Source organism: Tachyglossus aculeatus, chromosome Y4, assembly GCF_015852505.1.
Source record: "Tachyglossus aculeatus isolate mTacAcu1 chromosome Y4, mTacAcu1.pri, whole genome shotgun sequence".
Lineage (NCBI taxonomy): Eukaryota > Metazoa > Chordata > Mammalia > Monotremata > Tachyglossidae > Tachyglossus > Tachyglossus aculeatus.
Window position 1 is genome coordinate 2,530,301 of NC_052096.1, and position 24,694 is coordinate 2,554,994.

Sequence of the window (24,694 nt, forward strand, 5' to 3'; positions counted from 1 at the left end):
CCCGGGGCGCGGCCGGCCGGTCTCGGGGAGGAGACTCGGAGTGTGGGAAGGCCGGGGACGGGCAGGGACAGGCCTGTCCCCGCTTTAACCTGCGGGTCCCGGCGCAGAGAAGCGGGGCTCTCGGAGGCTGGATGGGCCGGTACCGGGTCCGGGTGGCCACCGGGGCCGATACCTTCGCGGGCTCCACCAACCGAGTGGCGGTCTGGCTGGTCGGGGAGCGGGGCGAGGCCGACCTGGGCCTGCGGCTGCGGCCCACCCGGGGCCAGGTCAGCCGGGGGCACCCGGGGCGGGCGGGGGGCACGGCGGAGGGCTGCCCGGGGGCGGGGAGGGAGGCGGAAAGGTCCCCCGGGCACCAAGGGGGGCGGGGGGCATCCCCGCGGCCGGAGCCCTGCCGGTAGTTGGAGGAGCGCCCCACGAGCAACAGCAGGACTGGTAGCAGTATTGATTGAGCGCTTATCGTGTGCCAAGCACTGTACTAAGCGCTTGGGAGAGGACAGTATAGCAACAGACATATTCCTGCCCACAACGAGCTCACAGGCTCGAATCCAGCAGTAGCAGCAATAGGCTCCCACCGCCCCCCGGGACAACCTGATCACCATGTGACCTCCCTAGCGCTTAGAACAGTGCTTTGCACATAGCGCTTAACAAATGCCATCATCATTATCATCATATCAGACAAACGAAGCCTCTTCCCCTGCCTTCAAAGCCTTATTGAAGGCCCGTCTCCTCCAAGGGGCCATCCCTGACTAAGCCCTCTTTTCCTTTCCTTTCTCCCACTCCCTTCTGTGTCGCCCTGACTTGTTCCCCATATTCATCCCCCCTCCCCGCCCCACAGCACGTATGTCCACATCTGTCATTTTTATTTCTTTCTATTCGTGCAAATCCCCCACCCCCACCCCACCCCAGGCTATAAGCTGCTTGTGGGCAGGGAATGCGTCTGTGGTATGGTTCCATTGGGCCCTCCCAAACGCTTAGTACAGTGCTCTGCACATGGTAAGCGCTCAGTAAATGACTGACTAGTAATAGTAGTCGTAGCATGCGTGATCGTGGTAGAAGCAGTACAGTGGTGGTATTTATTAAGAGCTTAGAAGCAGTAGTAGTAATAGACTGTGAGCCCACTGTTGGGTAGGGACCGTCTCTATATGTTGCCAACTTGTAGTTCCCAAGCGCTTAGTACAGTGCTCTGCACACAGTAAGCGCTCAATAAATACGATTGATTGACTGGTAGGAGCTACAGCAGTAGCCGCGGTGGCATTCAGTAAGAGCTTAGTAGTAGCAGTGGTGACATTTATTAAGAGCTTAGTAGTAGTACTAGTAATAGTAGTAGTAGTAGTAGTAGTAGTAGTAGTAGTAGTGGTAGTAATGGTGGTGATGGCATTTATTAAGAGCTTAGTAGTACTGAGCCCAGACTGAGCCCCCTTTTTCCTCTCCCCCTCCCCATCCCCCCCGCCCTACCTCCTTCCCCTTCCCACAGCACCTGTATATATGTTTGTGCGGGTTTATTGCTTTATTTATTTTACTTGTACATATATTTACTATTCTATTTATTTTGTTAATGATGTGCATCTAGCTTTACTTCTATTTATTCTGATGACTTGACACCTGTCCACATGTTTGGTTCTGTCTCCCCCTTCTAGCCTGTGAGCCCGTTGTTGGGTAGGGACAGTCTCTATCTGTTGCCAACTTACTTCCCAAGCGCTTAGCACAGTGCTCTGCACACAGTAAGTGCTCAATAAATGTGGTTGAATGAATGAATGAATAGTAGTAATAGCCATAGCAGCAGCAGCAGTAGCAGTGGTGGCATTTATTAAGAGCTTTGTAGTCGTAGTAATAACAATAATAATTACGGTATTGGTTAAGCGCTTACTATGTGCCAGGCACTGTACTAAGCGCTGGGATGGATACAGGCAAATAGGGTTGGGCACAGTCAGTAGTAATAGTAGTATCATCATCAATCGTGTTTATTGAGCGCTCACTGTGTGCAGAGCACTGTACTAAGCGCTTGGGAAGTACAAATTGGCAACATATAGAGACAGTCCCTACCCAACAGTGGGCTCACAGTCTAAAAGTAGCAGTGGTACTGTTTAGACTGTTTAGACTGTGAGCCCACTTTTAGACTGTGAGCCCACTGTTGGGTAGGGACTGTCTCTATATGTTGCCAACTTCTACTTCCCAAGCGCTTAATACAGTGCTCTGCACACAGTAAGCGCTCAATAAATACGATTGATTGATTGATTGACTGATTGGTAGCATTAATTAAAAGCTTTCTGTGTCCAGAGCCCTGAAGACAGGTACCCCAGGCCCATCTGTCCCAGTTTTCCAGCGCGCTACTTCCAAGCGTTCTCTGCGGTCTATAACCGAGCAGCACGGGGTCTTCCTGAAAAGTCACCGCAGGGCAAATCATCCATCCTGCCCCCATCCCCTCTTCCCCTACTTCCTTTCCCCACCTCGGAGGGATTGACTGGCGGGAGGATATGGAATCCCCAGAAACCGTTATTTAGAGAAGGGGAGAAGGGGCCCAGTCATTCATTCAGTCGTATTTATTGAACGCTTACTGTTTGCAGAGCGCTGTACTAAGCGCTGGGGAGAGTATGATTCAAAAATAAACAATGAGCTTGCAGTCCGGAGGAGGAGGAAGACGTGAATATAAAGACATAAATGACGGAGATGGACATTAGTGCTGTGGGGCTGGGAGAGGGGATGAATAAAGGGAGCAAGGCATGGCGACGCACAAGGGAATGGGAGAAGAGGAAAGGAGAGCTTAGTCAGGGAAGGCCTCTTGGAGGAGATGGGCCTTCAGTAGGCCTTTAAGAGGGGGCAGAGTTAATTGTCTGTCGGATATGAGGAGGGAGGGCGTTCCAGGCCAGAGGCAGGATTTGGGTGAGGAGTCGGCCATCAGGTAGACGAGGTGGAGGCGCAGTGAGAAGGTTGGCCTTATTCATTCCTTCATTCATTCAATCGTATTTATTGAGCGCTTACTGTGTGCAGAACACTGTACTAAGCACTTGGGAAGTCCAAGTTGGCAACATACAGAGACGGTCCCTACCCAACAATGGGCTCACGGTCTAGAATGGGGAGACAGACAACAAAACAAAACACGTGGACGGGTGTCAAGTCGTCGGAATAAATAGAAGTAGAGCTAGATGCACATCATTAACAAAATAAATAGAATAGTAAATATGTACAAGTAAAATAAATAGAGTAATAAATCTGTACACACATATATACAGGTGCTGTGGGGAGGGGAAGGAGGTAGGGCCGGGTTGGGCGGGGATGGGGAGGAGGAGAGGAGAAAGGGGGCTCAGTCTGGCATTTCTAGACTGTGAGCCCACTGTTGGGTAGGGACTGTCTGTATATGTTGCCAACTTGTACTTCCCAAGCGCTTAGTACAGTGCTCTGCACACAGTAAGCGCTCAATAAATACGATTGAATGAATGAATTAGAGGAGCGGAGTGTGTGGGCTGGGTTGGAATAGGAGAGGAGCGAGGTGAGATGGGGGCAAAGTCACGGGCCGCTTTAGGGGGGTCGCTCAGCTGAGGGCATCGAGGGGGCACCTTGGGCCCTTCCCCAGAGTCCGGCTCACCGGCCTTTCTGGAAAGACACCGTCCCCGCATTCCTCCCCACACCAGGGCCCTGTGTCCCAGCCCTGTCCCAGGGACTCTGGGGGTCCAGGGCCTCCAGTCCCGGGGTCCCCTCCCTCCTCAGGCCCCAGGCCCTCCCCACCCCCGGTGATATCGGACCCCTCTTCTTCTCAGGTGGAAGACTTCGACTGGGAGACCCCCGGAGACCTGGGTCCCCTGCTGTTCATACGCCTGCGCAAGGAGCGCCTTTTGTTGGACGACGCCTGGTTCTGCAACTACGTGTCCGTGCGGGGCCCGGAGGACGGCTCGGAGGAGGCGACCTTCCCCTGTTACCGATGGGTGTCCGGCGAGGCCGAGCTGAGCCTGCCCGAGGGCACGGGTGAGGCCCCGGGAGCTGAGCGGGTGGACTGGGGAGACGCAGGGCAGGGAGATGGGCGGAAGGGGGAGAGGGATTGGGAAAAAAGAAGGATAGGGAAGGTCAGGGGAAGTGGAAGGATGGGAAGGTGGGGAAGGGGAGAGAGGTCGATGGAAGGAATGGAGGATGTGGGCAGGGAGGAGAGGAGTCCTCGATCTCGTCTCTCGGCCACCAACCTCTGGCCCACATCCGGCCTCTTCCCCTCTCTTCATATCCGATGGACAATGACTCTCCCCCTCTTCAAAGCCTTATTGAAGGCCCATCTCCTCCAAGTGGCCTTCCCTTGCTAAGCCCTCCTTTCCCCTTCTCCCACTCCCTTCTGAGTCACCTTGACTTACTCCTTTTATTCATCCCCCCTCCCAGCCCCACAGCACTTATATCCATCTCTGTCATTTCTTTCTTTCTATTCGTGTCTGTCTCCCCCTCTTTGCGGGCAGGGAATGTGTCTGTTATATATTATTATATTATACTCTCCCAAGCACTTAGTACAGTGCTCTACACTCAGTAAGCGCTCCATAAATATGACTCACTGACTGACTGGCTGACTGAGTCCAGAGGATGGGTGACAGCGTGGCCTAGTGGAAAGAGCATGGTCCTGAGAATCAGAAAGATCTGGGATCTAATCCCAGCTCCTTGGGCAAGTCACTTCGCTTCTCTGTGCCTCAGTTACCTCGTCTGTAAAATGGGGATTCCAATTCAACCCTACTCCCTCCTTTTAGTCTGTGAGCCTCACGTGGGACACGGGACTGCGTCCAACCTGATTAGCTTGTATCTTCCTTTGCTCGTAGTTAGCACTTAACAAGTGCCATTAATCAATCAATCAATCAATCAGTGGGGTAGAGGGAGGGAGCCTGGGGACAGGAAGGACAGATAAAGGTAGGCTGAGCTCAGACAAGGTGTGGATGGGCCGGGGGCGGGAGTTGGCAGTTAAAGGAGACCGAGGGGGAAGGAAAGGGCCTTGAGGAGAGGAGGGGGATTGGATTAATTGATGATTGGGGAAGAATTGGTGATGCTGTGCTGGGGGGCAGGTTGCAGGGGGGCAAAGAGGGCAGGGTGGGTAGATGAAGAGGGTGGGGGAGAGCATGGGCAGGGGAGAGGTGAACGGGTTGCAGAAGAGCAGCGGGAAGGGCGGGAGTCGTTAAGCTTGAGCCAACAGAGAAGACAGGGCACTGGGGGGGAGGTGGTTAAGGGTGGGGTAGGTGAGAGGTCTCAGGCCATAAGGTGGGGACCAGTGAGGAGCAGGATGAGAAGTGGCAGGGGAGGCTTGGGACAAGGGGGTGACAGGGAAGGAGAGGCTGGGGACAAATTGAATGAAGGTGGAGCAATGGGAGGCTGGGGATGATGGAAAGTGATGGGGAGAAGAGGCGGGGAGGCTTGGGACAAGGGGGTGACAGGGAAGGAGAGGCTGGGGACAAATTGAATGAAGGCGGAGTAATGGGAGGCTAGGGATGATGGAAAGTGATGGGGAGAAGAGGCAGGGGAGGCTTGGGACAAGGGGGTGACAGGGAAGGAGAGGCTGGGGACAAATTGAATGAAGGCGGAGTAATGGGAGGCTGGGGATGATGGAAAGTGATGGGGAGAAGAGGCAGGTGATTCTGAGGACAAGGGAGCGTGGCGGGTGAGGCTCGGGACAACAAGTTGTGATGGGAACAAGGGGCAGGTGATTCTGGGGACAAAAAGGAGTGACAGGTGAGGCTGGGGAGCACAGGGAGGGATGAAGAGAAGAGGCAAATAAGGGTGGGGACAAAGGGGAGTGGAAAGTGAGGCTGGGGACAAGGGGGAGTGATAGGGGAGAAGAGATAAGTCAAAGCTGGGGACAGTGGGGAGTGATGGGAACAAGAAGCACTCGTTCAATCGTATTTATTGAGCACTAACTGTGTGCAGAGCACTGTACCAAGCTCTCGGAGAGTGCAATTCAGCAATAAAGAGAGACAATCCCTGCCCACACCAGTCTTACAGTCTAGAAGGGGGAAGACAGACATCAAAATAAGTAAACAGGCATCAATTTAAATAAATAGAATTATAGATATATACATATATATAAGTGCTGTGGGGTGGGGAGAGCGGGGTAGAGCAAAGGGAATGAGTCAGGGCAACGCGGAGGGGAGGAGGAGCTGAGGAAAAGGGCTTAGTCTGGGAAGGCCTCTTGGAGGAGGGAACCCTTCAGTAGGGCTTTGAAGCGGGGAAGAGTGATCGTTTGGCTGATTGGAGGAGGGAGAGCGTTCCAGGCCAGGGTAGGACATGGGCCAGGGGTCGACGGTGGGACAGGCGAGAACGAAGCCCAGTGAGAAGGTTAGCAGCAGAGGAGCGGAGTGGGTGGGCTGGGATGGAGAAGGAGAGAAGGGAGGTGAGGTAAGAGGGGGCAAGGAAATGGAGAACTGTGAAGCCAATAGTGAGGAGTTTTTGTTGGATACGGAGGTTGATAGGCAACCACTGGTGATTTTTGAGGAGCGGGGTGACATGCCCTGAACGTCTCTGTAGAAAGATAATCTGGGGAGCAGAGTGAAGTATGAACTGAAGTGGGGAGAGACAGGAGGTTGGGAGGTCAGAAAGGAGGCTGAAGCAGGTGATTCTGGGGACCAGGGGGAGTGACGGGTGAGGCTGGGGACCACGTGGAGGGATGGGAAAAAGAGGCAGGTGAGGCTGGGGACAAAGGGAAGCGACAGGAGAGAAGAGGCAGGTGATTCTGGGGACCAAGGGGAGTGACGGGTGAGGCTGGGGACCACATGGAGGGATGGGAAAAGGAGGCAGGTGAGGCTGGGGACAAAGGGAAGTGATGGGGAGAAGAGGCAGGTGATTCTGGGGACCAAGGGGAGTGACAGGTGAGGCTGGGGGCAAAGGGAAGTGATGGGGAGAAGCGGCAGGTAAGGGTGGGGACAAACTAACCTCCCCAACCTCTGTTTGTCTCCCAACTCATTGTGACTTTTTGGAAGAGAAAGGAATAGTATTGACTTGTACTGACAGAAGCTGGAAGACCAGTTTTGTGAAAGCTCAGACAGCCTTAGGGAAATCGATATCTTTTCTAGATAGGCGAGATTGCGCGAAACTCATCAACATGAACGGGAAGGGAGAGAAGCAGTAGGGCGTATTAAGAAGCAGGATGGCGTAGTGGATAGAGCACGGTCTTGGGAGTCAGAGGACCTGGTTCTGGTCTGGGCTCCACCTCTGGTCTGCCGTGGGACCTTGGGCACACCAGTCAGTCAACTGTATTTTTTGAGTGCTTACTGTGTGCTGAGCATTGTACTAAGCGCTTGGGAAAGTACCATGTAATAATAAACAGACGCATTCCCTGCCCATAGTGCACTTCACTCGTCTATAATTATTATTATTCACTTATAATTATTATTTATGATTGTCTATGCCTCAGTTTCCTCATCTGTTAAATGGGGATTTAATACCTGTTCTCCCTCCTACTTGGACTATGAGTCTTATGTGGAACAGGGACTCTCTCCAACCTGATTATCTGGTATCCACCCCAGTTTTTAGAACAGTGCTTGACACATAGTAAGCACTTAACAAATACGATGATTACTTGGTCAATCAATGCTATTTGGTGAGCACTATGTTCAAAGCACTATGCTAAGTGATTGGGAGAATACAATACAACAGAATTAACAGACATAAACTTACAATCTAGATTAATCAATCAGTGCTATTTATTGAGTGCTTCCCTGTGCGCAGAGCACTCACTGTACTAAACACTTGGGAGAATACAATAAAACAGAATTCGTGGACATTACAAATTTACAGTCTAGATGAATTAATCAATCAATGCCATTTATTGAATGCTTTACTATGTGTAGATCACGGTTCTAAGCACTTGGGAGAATACAGTGCAACAGAATTAGTGGACATAAACTTATAGTTTAAATAAATCAATCAGTGCTATTTATTGAGTGCTTTATTGTGTGCAGAGTCCTGTACTAACCAATTAATTGCTTGCTAATTAATTAGGGAAGCAGATGGGGAGGACTGGTTAAGGTAGCAGAGAGGCCAAGTGGAGGGGCAGTGAAGATGGAAATAAGGGTGATATAGATTGGGGGAGTGGGGGGCAAGACCCCAGGTGTGACCCCCTTCCCCCGCTACCCTCTCCCCCCCGACCCCATTCCTACAGCCCGGACGAGAGGAGCCGATCCCAAGGGCCTCTTCCTCAAGCACCGGGAAATGGAGCTGGAAGAAAGACAGAAGCTGTACCGGTGACACTTCCTCCCTCCTTCCCCGAGCTCAGGACTCACCCGATCTGATCCTTCCCTGCTACCTCCCCCTGAACTCCCCATTACAGCCCCTCACCCAACCCTCCACATCCACTCCCTCACCTCTGACCCTCACCCCCAGCCCCTCACCCAACTCTCTGACCCTCTCAGCCTTTCCTCTTCCACTCCCTGACCTCTGCCTCTTACCCCCCAGCCCCTCACACAACTTTCTGACCCCCTTCACCTCTCCGCATCCACTCCCTGACCTCTGACCCTCGCCCCCCCCCCCGGCCTTTCAGCTGGGCATTATGGAAGGAGGGGCTGCCGCTGACCGTGAGTGCCACCTCAGAGCGGGACCTGCCAGTCGACGCCAGGTTCCACGAGGAGAAGAGGAGGGACTTTGAGGGCTCGCTGAGGCGGGGGTGAGCACAGTGGGGTGGGGCGGGGGACGGGAGGGTGGGTGCCCCTAGACTGGGACTGGCCCCTCACCCCATCCCCCTCCCCTCCAGACTGATGGAACTGTCCCTGAAGCGCCTGGTCACCGCCATCAGCTCCTGGAAGCACCTGGAAGATTTTAACCGAATCTACTGGGATCCCCAAAGTCCCTTGTCTGGTCAGTGACACCCCCCCACCGCCTCCTACCTCCCTCTGCCTCCCCTAATTCCCACCTCTTCAGCAACTAATTCTGGAGCCCACCTAGGTCCAAACCCCAGAACCAATCAACCGGTCAATCAGTAGTGTTTGTGGAACCCAGAGCGCTGTGCAGAGCACTGTCCTAGGTGCTTGGGAGAACACTGTGGAAAAGCAGTGTGGCCTAGTGGAAAGAGCCCGAGTTCTGGAGTCAGAGGAGACCTGGGTTCTAATCCCAGCAATGCCGCCTGCTTTCCGGGTGGCCTTCGGCAATTCACTTCACTTTTCTGGGCCTCAGATTCCTCATCTGTAAAATGGGGTTTGAATACCCATTCTCCCTTCCACTTAGACTGAGCCCCATGTAGTCCACCCCGTAGCACTTATGAAAATATATACACATCTATAATTCTACTTATTTATATTATTTCCTGTTTCCTTGTTTTGATATGTATCTATCTATAATTCTGTTTATATTGACGCCTGTTTACTTGCTTTGATGTCTGTCTCCCCCCTTCTAGACTGTAAACCCGGTGTGGGCAGGGATTGTCCCTCTTTATTGCTAAATTGTGCTTTCCAAGTTCTTAGTACAGCGCTCAATAAATACGATTGAATGAATGAATGAATGCTTAACAAATACCATCATTATTATACATAGTAGCAGTAGATCTGATCTTTGCCCTCAAGAAGCTTACAGTCTACCCTAAGTGTGGTATTTGTTAAGTGCTTACTGTATACCAAGCACTGTAATAAGCGCTGGTGTAGATACAAGATCATGAGGTCCCACGTGGGGCTCACAGTCTAAATAGAAGGGAGAACAGATATTGAATCCCCATTTTGCAGATGAAGTAACTGAGGCACTGAGAAATGACTCGGCCAAGGTCTCACAGCAGTTACATGGCTGAGCTAGGATTAGAACCCAGGTCCTGTGATGCCCAGGCTCTCTCCTTTATCAATCAATCAATGGTATTTATTGAGCACTTACTCTATGCAGAGCACTGTGCTGAGCGATTGGGAGAGGACAATAGAACAGAATTAGCAGATCCGTTCCCTGGCTATAAGGAACTTACAGCCCAGAGGACAATGCCTTGCTGCTTCTATCCGGTTCAGATCACTGTACTGAATGCTTGGTGGAGGAAACTAGAGTTGTTATCCGTTTGGGGCTCTGACTCCTCAGGTGCCTGGATTCTGGGGACGGGGGTGGAAATGGGGGTTTCGGGGTAAGGAGGCTGGGTCCCCAAGGTGGGCGGGGGGAAGACCTGGAGGTACCATGAGTCAGCTACCTGCTTCCTCCCCGCCATTCCTCCTCCTCCTTCTCCTCCCATCTCGCCTCCTTTTCTCATCCATCCTCCCCTGTCTTTTCTCCTCGTCTTCCCATCTCTCCTCCTCCTCCTCCCCATCCCATCTCCTCTTTCTCCTCCCGTCACTCCTTCTCCTCCTCCTCCACCCACCACCTCCTCTCCTCAACCTTCCTCCTCCTCCTTCTCCCATCCCTCCTCCTCCTCTCCTTGCTCCCCCTGCTCTCCCCGTGCTCCCCATCCCATCTCCTCTTTCTCCTCCCATCACTCCTCCTCCTCCTCCACCCACCACCTCCTCTCCTCAACCTTCCTCCTCCTCCTTCTCCCATCCCTCCTCCTCCTCCTCCTCTCCTTGTTCCCCCTGCTCTCCCCGTGCTCCCCATCCCATCTCCTCTTTCTCCTCCCATCACTCCTCCTCCCCCTCCACCCACCACCTCCTCTCCTCAACCTTCCTCCTCCTCCTTCTCCCATCCTTCCTCCTCCTCCTTCTCCCATCCCTCCTCCTCCTCCTCTCCTTGCTCCCCCTGCTCTCCCCATGCTCCCCATCCCATCTCCTCTTTCTCCTCCCGTCACTCCTCCTCCTCCTCCACCCCCCACCTCCTCTCCTCAACCTTCCTCCTCCTCCCATCCCTCCTCCTCCTCCTCCTCCTCCTCCTCTCCTTGCTCCCCCTGCTCTCCCCGTGCTCCCCTTGCTCGTGGCTCCCAGAGCGTGTTCACCGGTCGTGGCAGGAGGACGAGATCTTCGGTTACCAGTTCCTCAATGGCGCCAACCCTACGCTCGTGAGGCGCTGTGTGCGGCTGCCTTCCCGCCTGGACCTGCCCCCGGAGACCCAGGACCTGAGTCAGACCCTCCAACGGGAGCTCAAGGTTCACCGCACACACATCCCTGCACCCCCCCCGCACATCCCTGCAGACCCCCACTCCCTCGCTCTGGAAAATTCGCACCAATGTCACCGAGACTGCCCCGACTCTACCCCTTCTGTGGCCGCCCTCTGCCCAGGATGTCCCCTCGCCATCCATCCTGGGGCCTGCCCCTGCCCCCCTCCAGTCTGGGGTCCCTGATCCGCCCCCCTCAACCCAGCTGGGCTCCTGACCTCAACCCCCTGACTATGAGGACCCAGCTGATAAAGCCCGGGCCTGGCGGTTAGAAGGCCATGGGCTTAATCCCGGCTCCGCTGTAGGTCTGCTGTGTGACCTTGGGCAAGTCACTTCCCTTCTCTGGGCCTCAGTTCCCTCATCTGTAAAATGGGGACTGAGACTGTGAGCCCCAGGTGGGACGGGGACTGAGTCCAACCTGATTTGCTTGTGTCCACCCCCACACTTAGTACAGTGTCTGGCACATAATAAGCACTTAAGAACACGATTATTATTGCGATGATGATAATGGCATTTGTTAATAATAATAATGATGGCATTTTATTAAGCACTTACCATGTGCAAAGTACTGTTCTAAGCGCTGGGAGGATACACGGTGATGAGGTTGCCCCACAGGGGGCTCACAGTCTTCATCCCCATTTTACAGATGAGGGAACTGAGGCCCAGAGAAGTTAAGTGACTTGCCCAAAGTCACACAGCTGAGCCGGGATTTGAACCCATGACCTCTGACTCCAAAGCCCGGGCTCTTTCCCACCGTGCCATGCTGCTTCTCTAGTGGGAGAAGTTAAGTGCTTACTATGTGCTGTTCTAAGCGGCTATGACCCTGACCCGGCCCCTGCCCCTTCCCCCAACCCCGGGCTGGGACCCAGGCCCTGCCTTGCCCCCCTGGGCGGCCCCCTGCCCCTCTTTCCGCAGGCTGGAGGACCCTGACCTCCCCTTTCTGCAGGCTGGGACCTTGTTCGAAGCGGACTTCTCCCTGCTGGATGGGATCGAGCCCAATGTGATCAGTGGCCGGCGGCAGCACCTGGCCGCCCCGCTCGTCCTGCTGCGGTTGGGACCGGCCGGGGGGCTGCTCCCCCTGGCCATCCAGGTAACACGGCACCCCGGGGCCTGGGGAACCACCCTCTGGCCCACCCCTCACTCCCGGGAGCACTCAATAATAATAATAATAATAATAATAATAATAATAATAATAGCATTTATTAAGCGCTTACTATGTGCAAAGCACCGTTCTAAGCGCTGGGGAGGTTACAAGGTGATCAGGTTGCCCCACAGGGGGCTCACAGTCTTAATCCCCATTTTACAGATGAGGTAACTGAGGTGCAGAGAAGTGAAGTGACTTGCCTAAAGTCACACAGTTGACAATTGGAGGAGCCAGGATGACCTCTGACTCCTCTAGACTGTGAGCCCACTGTTGGGTAGGGACCGTCTCTATATGTTGCCAACTTGGACTTCCCAAGCGCTTAGTACAGTGCTCTGCACACAGTAAGCGCTCAATAAATACGATTGATTGATTGATTGATTTCCACTGAGCCACGCTGCTCAATCCACCTCTGGCACTTCCTGAGCGCTTACTACGTGCGGAGTCCGGACAAAGCGCTAGGGAGAGGAAAGTACAACAGAGTTAGCCAGAATAACGAGCTTACAGTCTAGCGGGGGGATACAGACATTAATATAAACATAAATATAAACAAATCAATTATGGATAGGAATGTAAGGGCTGCAGAGGTACCTAATCAATCTACCCATCAGTGATATTTATTGAGCAGTGTGGCACTGTGCGTAGAGCCCGGGCGTCGGCTAATCCCAGCTCGGCCACTTGTCTGCTGTGTGACCTTGGGCAAGTCACGTTACTCCTCTGTGCCTCAGTTCCCTCTGTGAGCTCGTTGTGGACAGGGAACGCGTCTGTTGTTATAGTATACTCTCCCAAGCGCTTAGTACGTTGTTCTGCACACGGTAAATGCTCAATAGATATGACTGAATGAATGAATAAAATGGGGACTGAGACTGTGAGCCCCACGTGGGACAGGGACGATTTGTTTGCGTCTACTCCAGCGCTTTGTACGGCGCCTGGCACATAGTAAGCGCTTAACAAATACCTTGAGTGTTACATGCAGAGCACTGTACGAAGAGCTTGGGGGAGTGCATTCCAGCAGAATCGGAAGACACATTGGCTGCAGCCAACTTGTACTTATATGTTGCCAACGTGTACTTCCCAAGTGCTTAGTACAGTGCTCTGCACACGGTAAGCGCTCAATAAATACGATTGAATGAACGCAGCCCCCACCTTCTCATCCTCCCCCGCAGCTGCAGCTGCCTCGGCCCGGGTCGCCACCCCCTCCGGTTTTCCTGCCGTCCGACCCTCCCCTGGCTTGGCTCCTGGCCAAGGCCTGGGTCCGCAGTGCCGACTTCCAGCTGCACCAGCTGCAGGCTCACCTGCTCAGGACGCACCTGGTAGCTGAGGTCCTTGTCGTGGCTACCCTCAGGCGGCTGCCAGATCTTCACCCTGTCTACAAGGTACCCGCCCCGGGCCAGGCACTGTACTGATGGCGTTCGTTAAGCGCTTACTTTGTGCCGGGCACAGTGCTAAGCGCTGGGGTGGATACAAGCAAATCGGGTCGGACACGGTCTCCGTCCCATGTGGGGCATTGTACATCTGAGGTAACTGAGGCCCAGAGAAGTGAAGCCTGTCCCGCCGTCAACCCCCGGCCCACGTCATCCCCTGGGCCTGGAATGCCCTCCCTCTGCCTATCCGCCAAACTAGCTCTCTTCCTCCCTTCAAGGCCCTATTGAGAGCTCACCTCCTCCAGGAGGCCTTCCCACACTGAGCCCCTTCCTTCCTCTCCCCCTCGTCCCCCTCTCCATCCACCCCATCTTACCTCCTTCCCTTTCCCACAGCACCTGTATATATGTATATATGTTTGTACATATTTATTACTCTATTTATCTTACTTGTACATATCTATTCTATTTATTTTATTTTGTTAGTATGTTTGGTTTTGTTCTCTGTCTCCCCCTTCTAGACTGTGAGCCCGCTGTTGGGTAGGGACTGTCTCTATATGTTGCCAGCTTGTACTTCCCAAGCGCTTAGTACAGTGCTCTGCATACAGTAAGCGCTCAATAAATACGATTGATGATGATGAAGTAGAGGAGCTGGGATTAGAACCCATGCCTTCTGACTCCTGGGCCTGTGCTCTATCCACTATGCCATGCTAAGCCCTGGCGAAGATGCAAGATAATCAGCTTGGAAGCTTGGTCCCGAGAATAATAATAATAATAATAAATAATAATTATGGCATTTGTTAAGCGCTTACTTTGTGCCAGGCACTGTTCTAAGCGCTGGGGTGGGGTGGATTCAAGCAAATCATGTTGGACACAGTCCATGTCCCACATGGGGCTCACAGGATACAATCGACACAGTCTCTGTCCTATGTGGGGCTCACAATCTCAATCCTCACTTTACAGATGTGGTAACTGAGGCACATAGAAGTGAAGTGACTTGCCCAAGTCATACAGCAGACAAGTGGTGGAGCCGGGATTGTGATATTTGTTAAGTGCTTCTTTCTATAACTCGTATCTACCCCAGTGCTTAACAAGTTCAGTCATTATTATTATTATTATTTTGTTATTATGTTAAGGGCTATGTGCCAGGCACTATATTAAGCCCTGGGGTAGATACAAGATCTTGGAGGTTTGGCCCAAGAATAATAATTGTAGTATTTGTTAAGCACTTAACTGTGTGCCAGACACTGTACTAAGGGCTGGGGTAGATACAAGATAATCAGCTCGGAAGTTTGGCCCGAGAATAGTAATTGTAGTGTTTGTTAAGCGCTTTACTCTGTGCCAAGAACTGTACTAAGCCCGGGGGTAGATACAAGATAATCAGGTTGGAGGTTTGGCTGGGAATAATAATTGTAGTGTTTGTTAAGCAAATGGTATGGTATTTTTATGATATTTGTTAAGTGCTTTTCTTTATGGTACTTTTTAAATGCTTACTATATGCCAGGCATTCATTCAATTCAGTCGTTTTTATTGAGCACTTACCGAGTGGAGAGCATTGTGCTAAGCGCTTGGGAGAGTCCAATAGAACAATAAACAGACATAATCCCTGCCCACCACAAGCTTACAGTCTAGCGGGGGAGACAGACATTAATGAAAATTGACAGATTACAGGAACGGACATAAGCGCTGTGGGGCTGGGAAGCACAGTACTAAGGGCGGGGAAGTTACAAGATAATTAGGTTGGACGCTTGACCTGAGAATAATCGTTGCATATATTAAGCACCTCTTTTTTGTGGTAGTTGTTAAGCACTTACTATGTAACAGGGACGGTACTAAGCACTGGGGTATGTACAAGTGCTTTGCACATAGTAAGCGCTTAATAAATGCCATTATTATTATTATTATTACAAGCTAATCCCAGCTCTGCCACTCATCTGCTTTAGGACACTTCACTTCTCTGTGCCTCAGTTACCTCATCTGTAAAATGGGGATTGAGAATGTGGGCCCCACGTGGGACAGGGACTGTGTCCAACCCAATTTGCTTCTAACCACCCCAGCGCTTAGTACAGTGCCTGTCACGTAGTAAGTGCTAAACAAATACCATAATCATTATTGTACTGGTCCCACACGGGGCTCGCAGTCTTCCTACCCATTTTCCAGATGAAGGAACTGAGGCCTGGAAAAGCGACTTGCCCAAGATCACACAGCTGACAAGTGGCAGAGCCGGAAAAAGAACCCAGGTCCTCTGACTCCCAGCCCCGGGCTCTTTCCACCAGGCCACACCGCTTCTCCAGCTCCACGCCAGCTTTGTACTGGTCTCCACCCCACTGCTCACACCCTTCCCCCACCATGCCAAACTCCTTCAAATCCACCAGGCCTTTTCAGAAAACTTTCCGGTTCAAGAAAGGTTCTGTGACTAATCCCGACCTCCCCGGTGTTGTCATCCCCTGTGACTAGCTGTCTGTTTATTCTGTTTATGAAACCGCTTACCTTGGCTTTTCGTACTGGTACCCATTGGACGTTTGAAATCTGGGTCCGTCTTGCCTTCCCCATTAGACCGTAAGCTCCTCGAGCGTAGAGGACGAATTTCTTGCCTTGGTTGTAAAGAAGCGGTGTGGCCGAGCGGAGAGAGCCAGGACCCGGGATTCAGGAGAACTGGGTTCTAATCCCGGCGTCTGCTGTGTGATTTTGGGGCAAGTCGCTTCACGTCTCTGAGTCTCGATCAATCAATCGTATCTATTGAGCGCTTACTATGTACAGACCACTGTAGTAAGCGCTTGGGAGAGGACAGTATAACAGAGTTGGTATGCCCACAGCGAGCTGACAGTCTAGAGGGGGAGACAGACGTGAATATAAATAAATTATGGATGTAGACATAAGTGCTGTGGGGCTGAGGGAGGGGTGAGTAAAGGGAGCAAATCCAAATGCGAGGGTGATGCTGAAGGGAGTTGGAGAAGAGGAAATGAGGGCTTAGTCTGGGAAGGCCCCTTGGAGGAGTTGTGTTTTGAATAATAAGGCTTTGAAGGTGGGGAGAGTGCTCGTCTGGCAGATATGAAGAGGGAGGGCATTCCAGGCCAGAGGGCGGAGGTGAGATAGACGAGATTGAGGTACGGTGAGTACGTTGGCACTAGAGGAGCGAAGCGGGCGGGATGGGTAAGTAGGAGAGTAGTGAGGTGAGGTTGGAGGGGGCAAGGCGATTGAGGGTTTTAAAGTTGATGGTGAGGAGTTTCTGTTTGATGCGGAGTTGGATGGGCAAATGCTGGAGGTTCTTGAGGAGTGGGGAGACTTTTTGTAGAAAAATGATCCGTTTCCTCATCTGTAAAATAGGTGTTAACTACTTGTTCTCCCTCCCCCTTAGACTGGGAGCCCCGTGAGGGACAGGGACTGAGTCCGATCCGACTACCCTGTGTTCACCCCAGGGTTCAGCACATAGTAAGCATATTCCGCCCCCAGCCCCACAGCACTTATGTCCATATCTGTAATATATTTATTTCTATTATTCATTCATTCATTCATTCATATTTATTGAGCGCTTACTGTGTGCAGAGCACTGTACTAAGTGCTTGGGAAGTCCAAGTTGGCGACATATAGAGACGGTCCCTACCCATCTCCTCCCCTAGACACTAAGCTTGTTGTGGGCAGGGAATGTAACTGTTCTGTTGTTCCACTGTACTCTCCCAAGTGCTTAGTGAAGTGCTCTGCACATAGTAAGCATCATGTGGTGAGAAGCAATGTGGAGTAGTGGGTAGAGCCGGGCCTGAGAGTCTGAAGGTCATGGGTTCTAATCCCGGCTCTGCCACCTGTCCGCTGTGTGACCTTTGGCAGGTCACTTCACTTCTCTGTGCTTCAGTTCCCTCATCTTTAAAATGGGGATTGAGACACTGAGACCCACTTGGGACAGGGACTGTGTCGAACCCGATTTGCCGGTATCCACCCCACTGCTTAGTACCGTGTCTGGCACAAAGCCAAATACCATTATTATCATTATTATTATCCTTATCGTTATGATTAATAATCAATAAATATGATTGACTGACAACTAATTGTTTTTGTTACTGATTCTGATGCCGATGCCGTTATTATTACTATTATTATTAACAAGCAATAAATACAATTGACTGACTGACAACCAATTATTGTTCTCATTATCGATGCTGTCGTTCCCAGCTCTTGGCTCCTCACATGCGCTACACCCTGGAGATCAACACTCGGGCCCGAAGCCAGCTCATCTCCGATGGGGGAGTCTTTGATCGGGTAGGGGAGAACTGGGCCCAATGGAGCGGGTCCCCCCAGTTGGCAGGGAGGGGACAATGGGGCATCTCCCCAGGAAGGAGGACTCCTTTTTTCACTCTGAATCCTCTGCACCACCCCCATCCCCCCAAAACCATTTCCCGGTAATACGAATGAATGAATGAATGTCAACTTGTATTTCCCAAGCGCCTAGTACAGTGCTCTGCACACAGTAAGCGCTCAATAAATACGAATGAATGAATGAATGAACCTAGACTGTAAGGTCATTATGGGCCGGGGACGTTTCTGCCGATTCCGTTGTCTTATACTCTCCCAAGTGCTTAGTACAGTGCTCTGCATATTGTTTAAGTGCTCAATAAATACCATTGGTTGATATTTATTTTGATGATATTTATGTCTGGAGGAAGCAGTCACGACCCTGGCCTTGAGGAGCTTAAAATCTAGTGGTGGAGACAGACACTAAAATAATAACTGTGGTATTTGTTAAGTGCTTACAATGTGCCAGACACTGTACTAAGCTCTGGGGTAGATATAAGGTAATTGGGTTGGACGCAGTCCCCGTCGCACGTGGGGCTCACAGTCCCAACCCCCATTTTGCAGATGAGGGAACTGAGGCAGAGGGAAATAAAGGGATTTGTCCGAGATCACAGAGCAGACAAGTGGCAGAGCCCGAATCAGAACCCATGACCTTCTTCTTCCCAGGCCCAGGCTCTAGCCACTGTGCCACACTGCTTCCCCCGGGCTGCTCCCCACTTCTGCCTGATGTGCCCCCTTTCTCTCCCTCCTTCCCTCCGGTCTACGCCAGGTGGTGGGCACAGGGGGTGGTGGGCACATAGAGCTCCTCCGCCGAGCCGGGCAGAAGCTCACCATGTCCTCGCTGTGCCCACCCGAGGACCTGGCCGCCCGAGGGCTCCTGGGACTGCCTTCCGCCTTATATGCCCAAGATGCCCTGCGCCTCTGGGGCATCATTGGAAGGTGAGACCCCCTGTCAGAGGGCAGACGGGCAGACCCCCGGGGGATGGGAAGGAGATGAGGAGAAGGGGGGAGATGGGGACGGGCACATGAGGACAAGGAGATGAAGGAGAGGGACACATGAGGAGGGGAGGTGAAGGGGAAGGGTACATGAGGAGGGGGAGGTAAGGGGGTGGAGCTGAGGAGGGGAGAGGGGCAGGGGCACAAGAGGAAGGGGGGGTGAGGGGGCAGACAGGGAGGGGCACGTGGTTAGGGTCAGAAGGGGAGATGGAGGAGGAGAGGGAGTGAAGGATGGGGAGGGGGTAAGAGCCAGAAGGGGAGGGAGTGGAGGGAGATGGAGGATGTGGTGGGGGAAGGAGGATGATGCGGGGTGAGGGGCGATGGGATGGGGGAGGTGGCTGGGTCCCCCCGTCCTTCTAGGTTGGCTTAGCTCTCCAGCTCGCCCTCCCTCCCCGTCATCTCCCAGGGGCACAGCTTACGGCCCCCACCCCTGCCCCGTGCGGGGCTACAGGCATTCCTCCCGGCTTGGGCCCATGTCCACCCGTGTCCCCGGCGGGGCAGGTACGTGTCGGGCCTGGTGGGGCTGTACTACGACGAGGACCAGGCGGTGCAAAGGGACTCCGAGCTGCAGAGCTGGATCCGCGAGGTCACCGACATCGGCCTCGGCGAGGCCCACGATCGGGGTGAGAGACGCCCCGCAACTCCTGGTATTTAAGTGCTTACTATGTGCCAAGCACTGTTCTAAGCACTGGGGGGGGGGGGTATAAAGTGATTAGATTGTCCCACGTGGGGCTCACAGTCTTCATTCCCATTTTACAGATGAGGGAACTGAGGCACAGAGAAGTGAAGTGACTTGCCCAAAGCCACACAGCAGACAAGTGGTGGAGCCGGGATGAGAACTTATGACCTCTGACTCCCAAGCCCGGGCTCTTTCCACTGAGCCACGCTGCTTCCCGCTCATCTTTCCTGCTCCCCCTCTAGACTGGCACCTTGTTCTGGGCAGGGAATGTGTCCCTTAGATTGCTTTATTGGACTCTCCCCAGTGCTTAGTACAGTGCTCTGCACACAGTAAGCACTCAATAAATGCAATTGAATTAAATGAATGATTCATCTCTCCCACTCCCCTGCTTACCCTCCCACTCAGCTCTCCCATTCCCCCCCCATTCATCTCTCCTCATCTCTCCTGCTTCCTTCTGTCTCTCATCTCTCTGTCTGCTGTGTGACCTAGGGCAAATCACTTTACTTCTCTGTGCCTCAGTTCCTTCATCTGTAAAATGTAAGCCCAGACACAGGGACTGTGTCCAACCCAATTTGCTCGTATCCATCCTAGCTCTCAGTACAGTGCCTGGCACAAAATAAGCACTTAACAAATACCACAATTATTATTATCATCTCTCCCGCTCCCTCCTCTGGCTCCCCCAACACACACTTCTGTCACCTAATGGGAAAGAAAATTTGGAAAGGAGACGGCAGGTGTCCCCCACAAAGGTTTCTTGGCTTCAGGCGGAGAGCATTATTCAAATCAAAGACCAAAAGGCTTCTTGGAGTCGACCAAAAACGAATCAGACTTTTTTTAAAATTAATGGTATTTGTCAAGCACTTACTGCGTGCCAGGCATGAACTAAGCGGTGGAATAGATAAAAGATAATTAGGTGGGTCACAGTCTCTGTCCCACATGGGGCTCGCTATCTTAATCCCCATTTTACGGATGAGGGAACGGAGGCCCAAGGAGTGAAGTGACTTGCCCAAGGCCACAATGCAGACTTTTGGTGGTGCTGGGATTAGAGCCCAGGTCCTTCTGGCTCCCAGGCCCGGGCCGTATCCGCTAGACCACACGGCCTCTCCCGTTATAATAACCTATAAATAAGAAATATTCATATTTATTACTGAAGTTATTCATTTCTTATTAGTAAGAAAGATTAGGGAGCCCTTGACGATGTCCTGAAAGTCTGCCACCCTAAGTCTTCTAGGAGAAATTTAGGCCCGTCCACCTCAGGTTGGGGGTCAGAGGGGTAGTGGAGAGACGGTGTCTGGGGAGGGGGGTCTGGTCCCTGCCCCAAACACAAACCCTCCACCTGGGCTTCAGGGACCTAATTGCTCCTCATAATAATAATAATAACGGCATTTATTAAGCGCTTACTATGTGCAAAGCACTGTTCTAAGCGCTGGGAAGGTTACAAGGTGATCAGGTTGTCCCACGTGGGGCACACAAAAACGAATCAGACTGTTTTTTTAATTAATGGTACTTGTCAAGCACTTACTGCGTGCCAGGCACTGAACTAAGCGGTGGAATAGATAAAAAAAAATTAGGTGGGTCACAGTCTCTGTCCCACATGGGGCTCACAGTCTTCATCCCCATTTTCCAGATGAGGTAACTGAGGCCTAGAGAAGTTAAGCGACTGGCCCAAGGTCATACAGCTGACAATGGGTGGAGCTGGGATTTGAACCCATGACTTCTGACTCCAAAGCCTGCGCTCTTTCCACGGAGCCACGCTGCTTCTCGACTCCATCTCTGTCACTGTCTCTTTGCCGTTCCCTGTCCCCTCTCCATAGAGTAGAGCAGCCGCTCCCTCAGAGTCTAACCCTGATCCGGGTCCCCTGTTCCCTGCAGGGTTCCCCGTCTCCTTCCAGACCAAGGCTGCCCTGTGCCGCTTCCTCACCATGTGCGTGTTCACCTGTACCGCCCAGCACTCGGCCATCAATCAGGGCCAGGTGAGAGGGGCCTGGGGTGGGAGGCCGGGGGCCCGGAGCCTCTGGGAGGGAGAGAGAGAGAGAGCAGGCCCTGGGTCAATCCATCATCAATAGATGATATTGATCGACCGCTGATGGTAGTAGTAATAGTATTTATTACTATTTGTGTAATAACTAATTGTGTTGCCAATTTGTACTTCCCAAGCGCTTAGTACAGTGCTGTGCACATAGTAAGCGCTCAATAAATACGATTGATTGATTGATTGATTGATTATTAAGTGCTTACTGTGTGCAAAGCACTGCTTCACTCAGTTGCATCTATTAAGCGCTCCCTGTGCGCGGAGCACTGTATTAAGGTCTTGGGAAAGTAAAATACAACAGAGTACGATACACAGGGTTGGTAGACAGGTTCCCTGTCCTTGATGAGCGTACAGTCTGCTATACTAAGCGCTGGGAGAAATTACAAAGGAACTAAACACAGTCCCCGTCTCTCGTGGGGTTCACAATCTGCGTGCAAGAGCACTGTACTATGTGCCCGGAGAAAATACACGGGAATTAAACACAATCTGTGTCTCTCAGGGGGTACGCAATCTGTTTGCAAGAGGACCGTACTAGGCGCTTGGGAGAGAACAAGAGAGTAAGCAGATGTGACCCCCACTCTGGAGGAGCTGACAGTGCGGTGGGGAAGACAGGCGAGGGGGAGTATCCGGAGGGAGGGGAGGTCCGAATTGGAAGCGGGGAAACTGGACGCTTGGGTTCGGGAACCTGAGGGTTTGCCTCCTGTCCACCCCCCGCTTCTCCCTCAAGCTGGACTGGTATGCCTGGGTTCCTAATGCCCCCTGCACCATGCGGTTGCCCCCGCCGACCTGTAAGGAGGCAGTAACCATGGAGACCGTGATGGGTACTCTGCCTGACGTCCGTCAGGCCTGTCTGCAGATGACCATCACCTGGCACCTGGGCCGGCCACAGCCAGACATGGTGAGGGGAGGCCGAGGGGTGGGTGGGCCACTTTTGGGGGGGGACGGGGGCGGGCTGGGGGGCCGTGAAGAAGCCTGGATCCCAGGGGGGTCTGAGTCACCCCGACTCGCTGCTCCCCGGTCAGGTACGCCTGGGCCACCACGAAGAGCGGTATTTCTCCGGCCCGGGCCCGGAGGCAGTGCTGATCCAGTTCAGGAAGGCGCTGGGCTTCCTGGAGGAGGAGATCGAGGCCCGGAACGCAGACCTGCCTCTGCCCTATGACTACCTGCGGCCCAGCCGCGTGGAGAACAGCATCACCATCTGAAGCCCAGGACCACCCCCGTCCCATCACTCACCCACTACTCTCTGAAGCCCTTTCCTCTCAGGACTGATTCCTGGGCTCCGGCCCGCTGCCCAGGTGGTCTCCTGGTAGCCCGGGCCTGGGAATCAGAAAGACCTGGGTTCTCATCCCAGCTCTGCCACTTGTCTGCTGGGTGACCTCGGACTTGTCACTTCGCTTCTTGGTGCCTCAGTGCCCTTCTGCAAAATGGGGGATAAGACTGGGAGCCCCATGCGGGACAGGGACTGGATCCAATGCGATCATGGTTGTATTGACCCCAGAGCTTAGTACAGTTCCTGGCACACAGTAAGCGCGTAAAAAATACCAGAATTATTATTATTATTATTGCCGTCCCTTCTCTTCCAGGCACCCGTTGATCGGAAAGCGAAGGGGCCACCCCACCCTCCTGGGTTCTTTGGCCTTTCGGCTAAAGCCCCCCACCCCATTTAGGCACAGCCTTGCTTCAGAAGCCCCTCCCCTGCCCTCAGGATGGTCTATCACCGGTCCCCCTTCCCCATTTGGGTGAGGTCACCGCCCCTCAGACCAGGGGGTGGTCACCCTACTCTGTCATATCTCCCAAGGGGGTGGGGAGTCAGTTTCCCCAATGAGACCCCCCACCCCCAGCCCCGGCTCCACGTCAACACCTCAAGCCCCTTTAGTTTCAGACTCATATTAAAGCCTTTTCCTCCACTAATGTGTGGGCTGCTGTTTGAAGAACATCACAGGCAGAGGGTGCATCAGTCAGTCATATTTACTGAGCACTTACCGCGAGCAGAGCACCGTGCTAAGAAGACCAATAAACAGACACATTCCCTGTCCCCAACGGTGTTACAGTCTAGACGCGTCTATCAGCTCTGTTGGACCGGACTCTCCCCAAGTGCTTAGTACAGTGCTCTGCACACAGTAAATGCTCGATAAATACCACTGATTGAAGGAGAGGTGACTGATAGATGTGACGGTGAAGTCCCTGTTGGGGCTCAAAGGGGATAGAAAGAAGCAGTGCAGTCTAGTGGAAAGACCATGGGGCTGGGAGTCAGAGGACCTGGGTTCTAATCCCGGCTCCGCCACTTGTCTGCTGTGACCTCGTGCAAGTCACTTTAATTTCTCCGTGCCTCAGTTTCCTCTTCTGAAAAATGGGGGTGAATACTGTAAGACCTATGTGGGACAGGGACCGCGTCCAACCCGATGATATTGTATCTACCCCAGCGCTTAGTACAGTGCCTGGCACATAGTAAGCACTTAGTAAATACCATCATCATCATCATCATCAATCGTATTTATTGAGCGCTTACTGTGTGCAGAGCACTGTACTAAGCGCTTGGGATGTACAAATTGGCAACACATAGAGACAGTCCCTACCCAACAGTGGGCTCACAGTCTAAAGTCTAAAAATACCAAAGTTATTACTAGACTGTAAACTCATTGTGGGCAGGGAACTGGTCTATTAATTCTACTACCTGGTACCAGCACTTAGTACAGTGCCTGGCACATAATAAACGCTTAGCAAATACCACATTATTAGACTGTAAACTAGTTATGGGCAGGGAATGTGTCTGCTAATCCTGGTACTCAGCGCTTAGTACAGTGCCTGGCACAAAGTAAGCCCTTAGCAAATACCACAGTCATTAGCCTGTAAACTCGACGGGGGCAGGGAACGTGTCCGCTAATCCTGCTTTCTGTTACCCAGCGCTTAGTAATAATAATACTAATGATGGCATTTGTTCAGTGCTATGTGCGAAGCACTGTTCTAAGCACTGGGGGGGATACAAGGTGATCAGGTTGTCCCATGTGGGGCTCACAGTCTTCATCCCCATTTTACAAATGAGGTCACTGAGGCTTAGAGAAGTGAAGTGACTTCCCCAAGGTCACACAGCAGACATGTGGCGGAGCCGGGATTAGAACCCGCTCCCAAGCCCGGGCTCTCTCCACTGAGCCACGCTGCAGTGTCTGACACATAGAGAAGCAGCGTGGCGCAATGGAAAGAGCACAGG

General features: G+C 52.5%; 1 protein-coding gene across 1 annotated transcript; it reads left to right on the plus strand.

The window, feature by feature from the left end:
- Positions 1-131: 131 nt before the first annotated feature.
- LOC119947209 (polyunsaturated fatty acid lipoxygenase ALOX12-like) lies at positions 132-22,840 on the plus strand. The gene is made up of 14 exons (XM_038768806.1): positions 132-266; positions 3,756-3,960; positions 8,111-8,192; positions 8,489-8,611; positions 8,699-8,802; positions 10,821-10,981; positions 11,937-12,080; positions 13,298-13,507; positions 17,660-17,746; positions 18,549-18,718; positions 19,277-19,398; positions 21,327-21,427; positions 22,214-22,384; positions 22,509-22,840. Exons 1-14 carry the CDS (start codon positions 132-134, stop codon positions 22,686-22,688), a joined length of 1,995 nt encoding a protein of 664 aa, XP_038624734.1. The 3' UTR covers positions 22,689-22,840.
- Positions 22,841-24,694: the final 1,854 nt, after the last annotated feature.

Bases quoted from the DNA above. Each gene is read 5' to 3' on its own strand.
- LOC119947209 (XM_038768806.1), top strand. From the start codon at position 132: ATGGGCCGGTACCGGGTCCGGGTGGCCACCGGGGCCGATACCTTCGCG. The intron at 3,961-8,110 runs GTGAGGCCCCGG...CCATTCCTACAG, and splicing joins GAGCCTGCCCGAGGGCACGG to CCCGGACGAGAGGAGCCGAT. The intron at 21,428-22,213 runs GTGAGAGGGGCC...TTCTCCCTCAAG, and splicing joins CGGCCATCAATCAGGGCCAG to CTGGACTGGTATGCCTGGGT.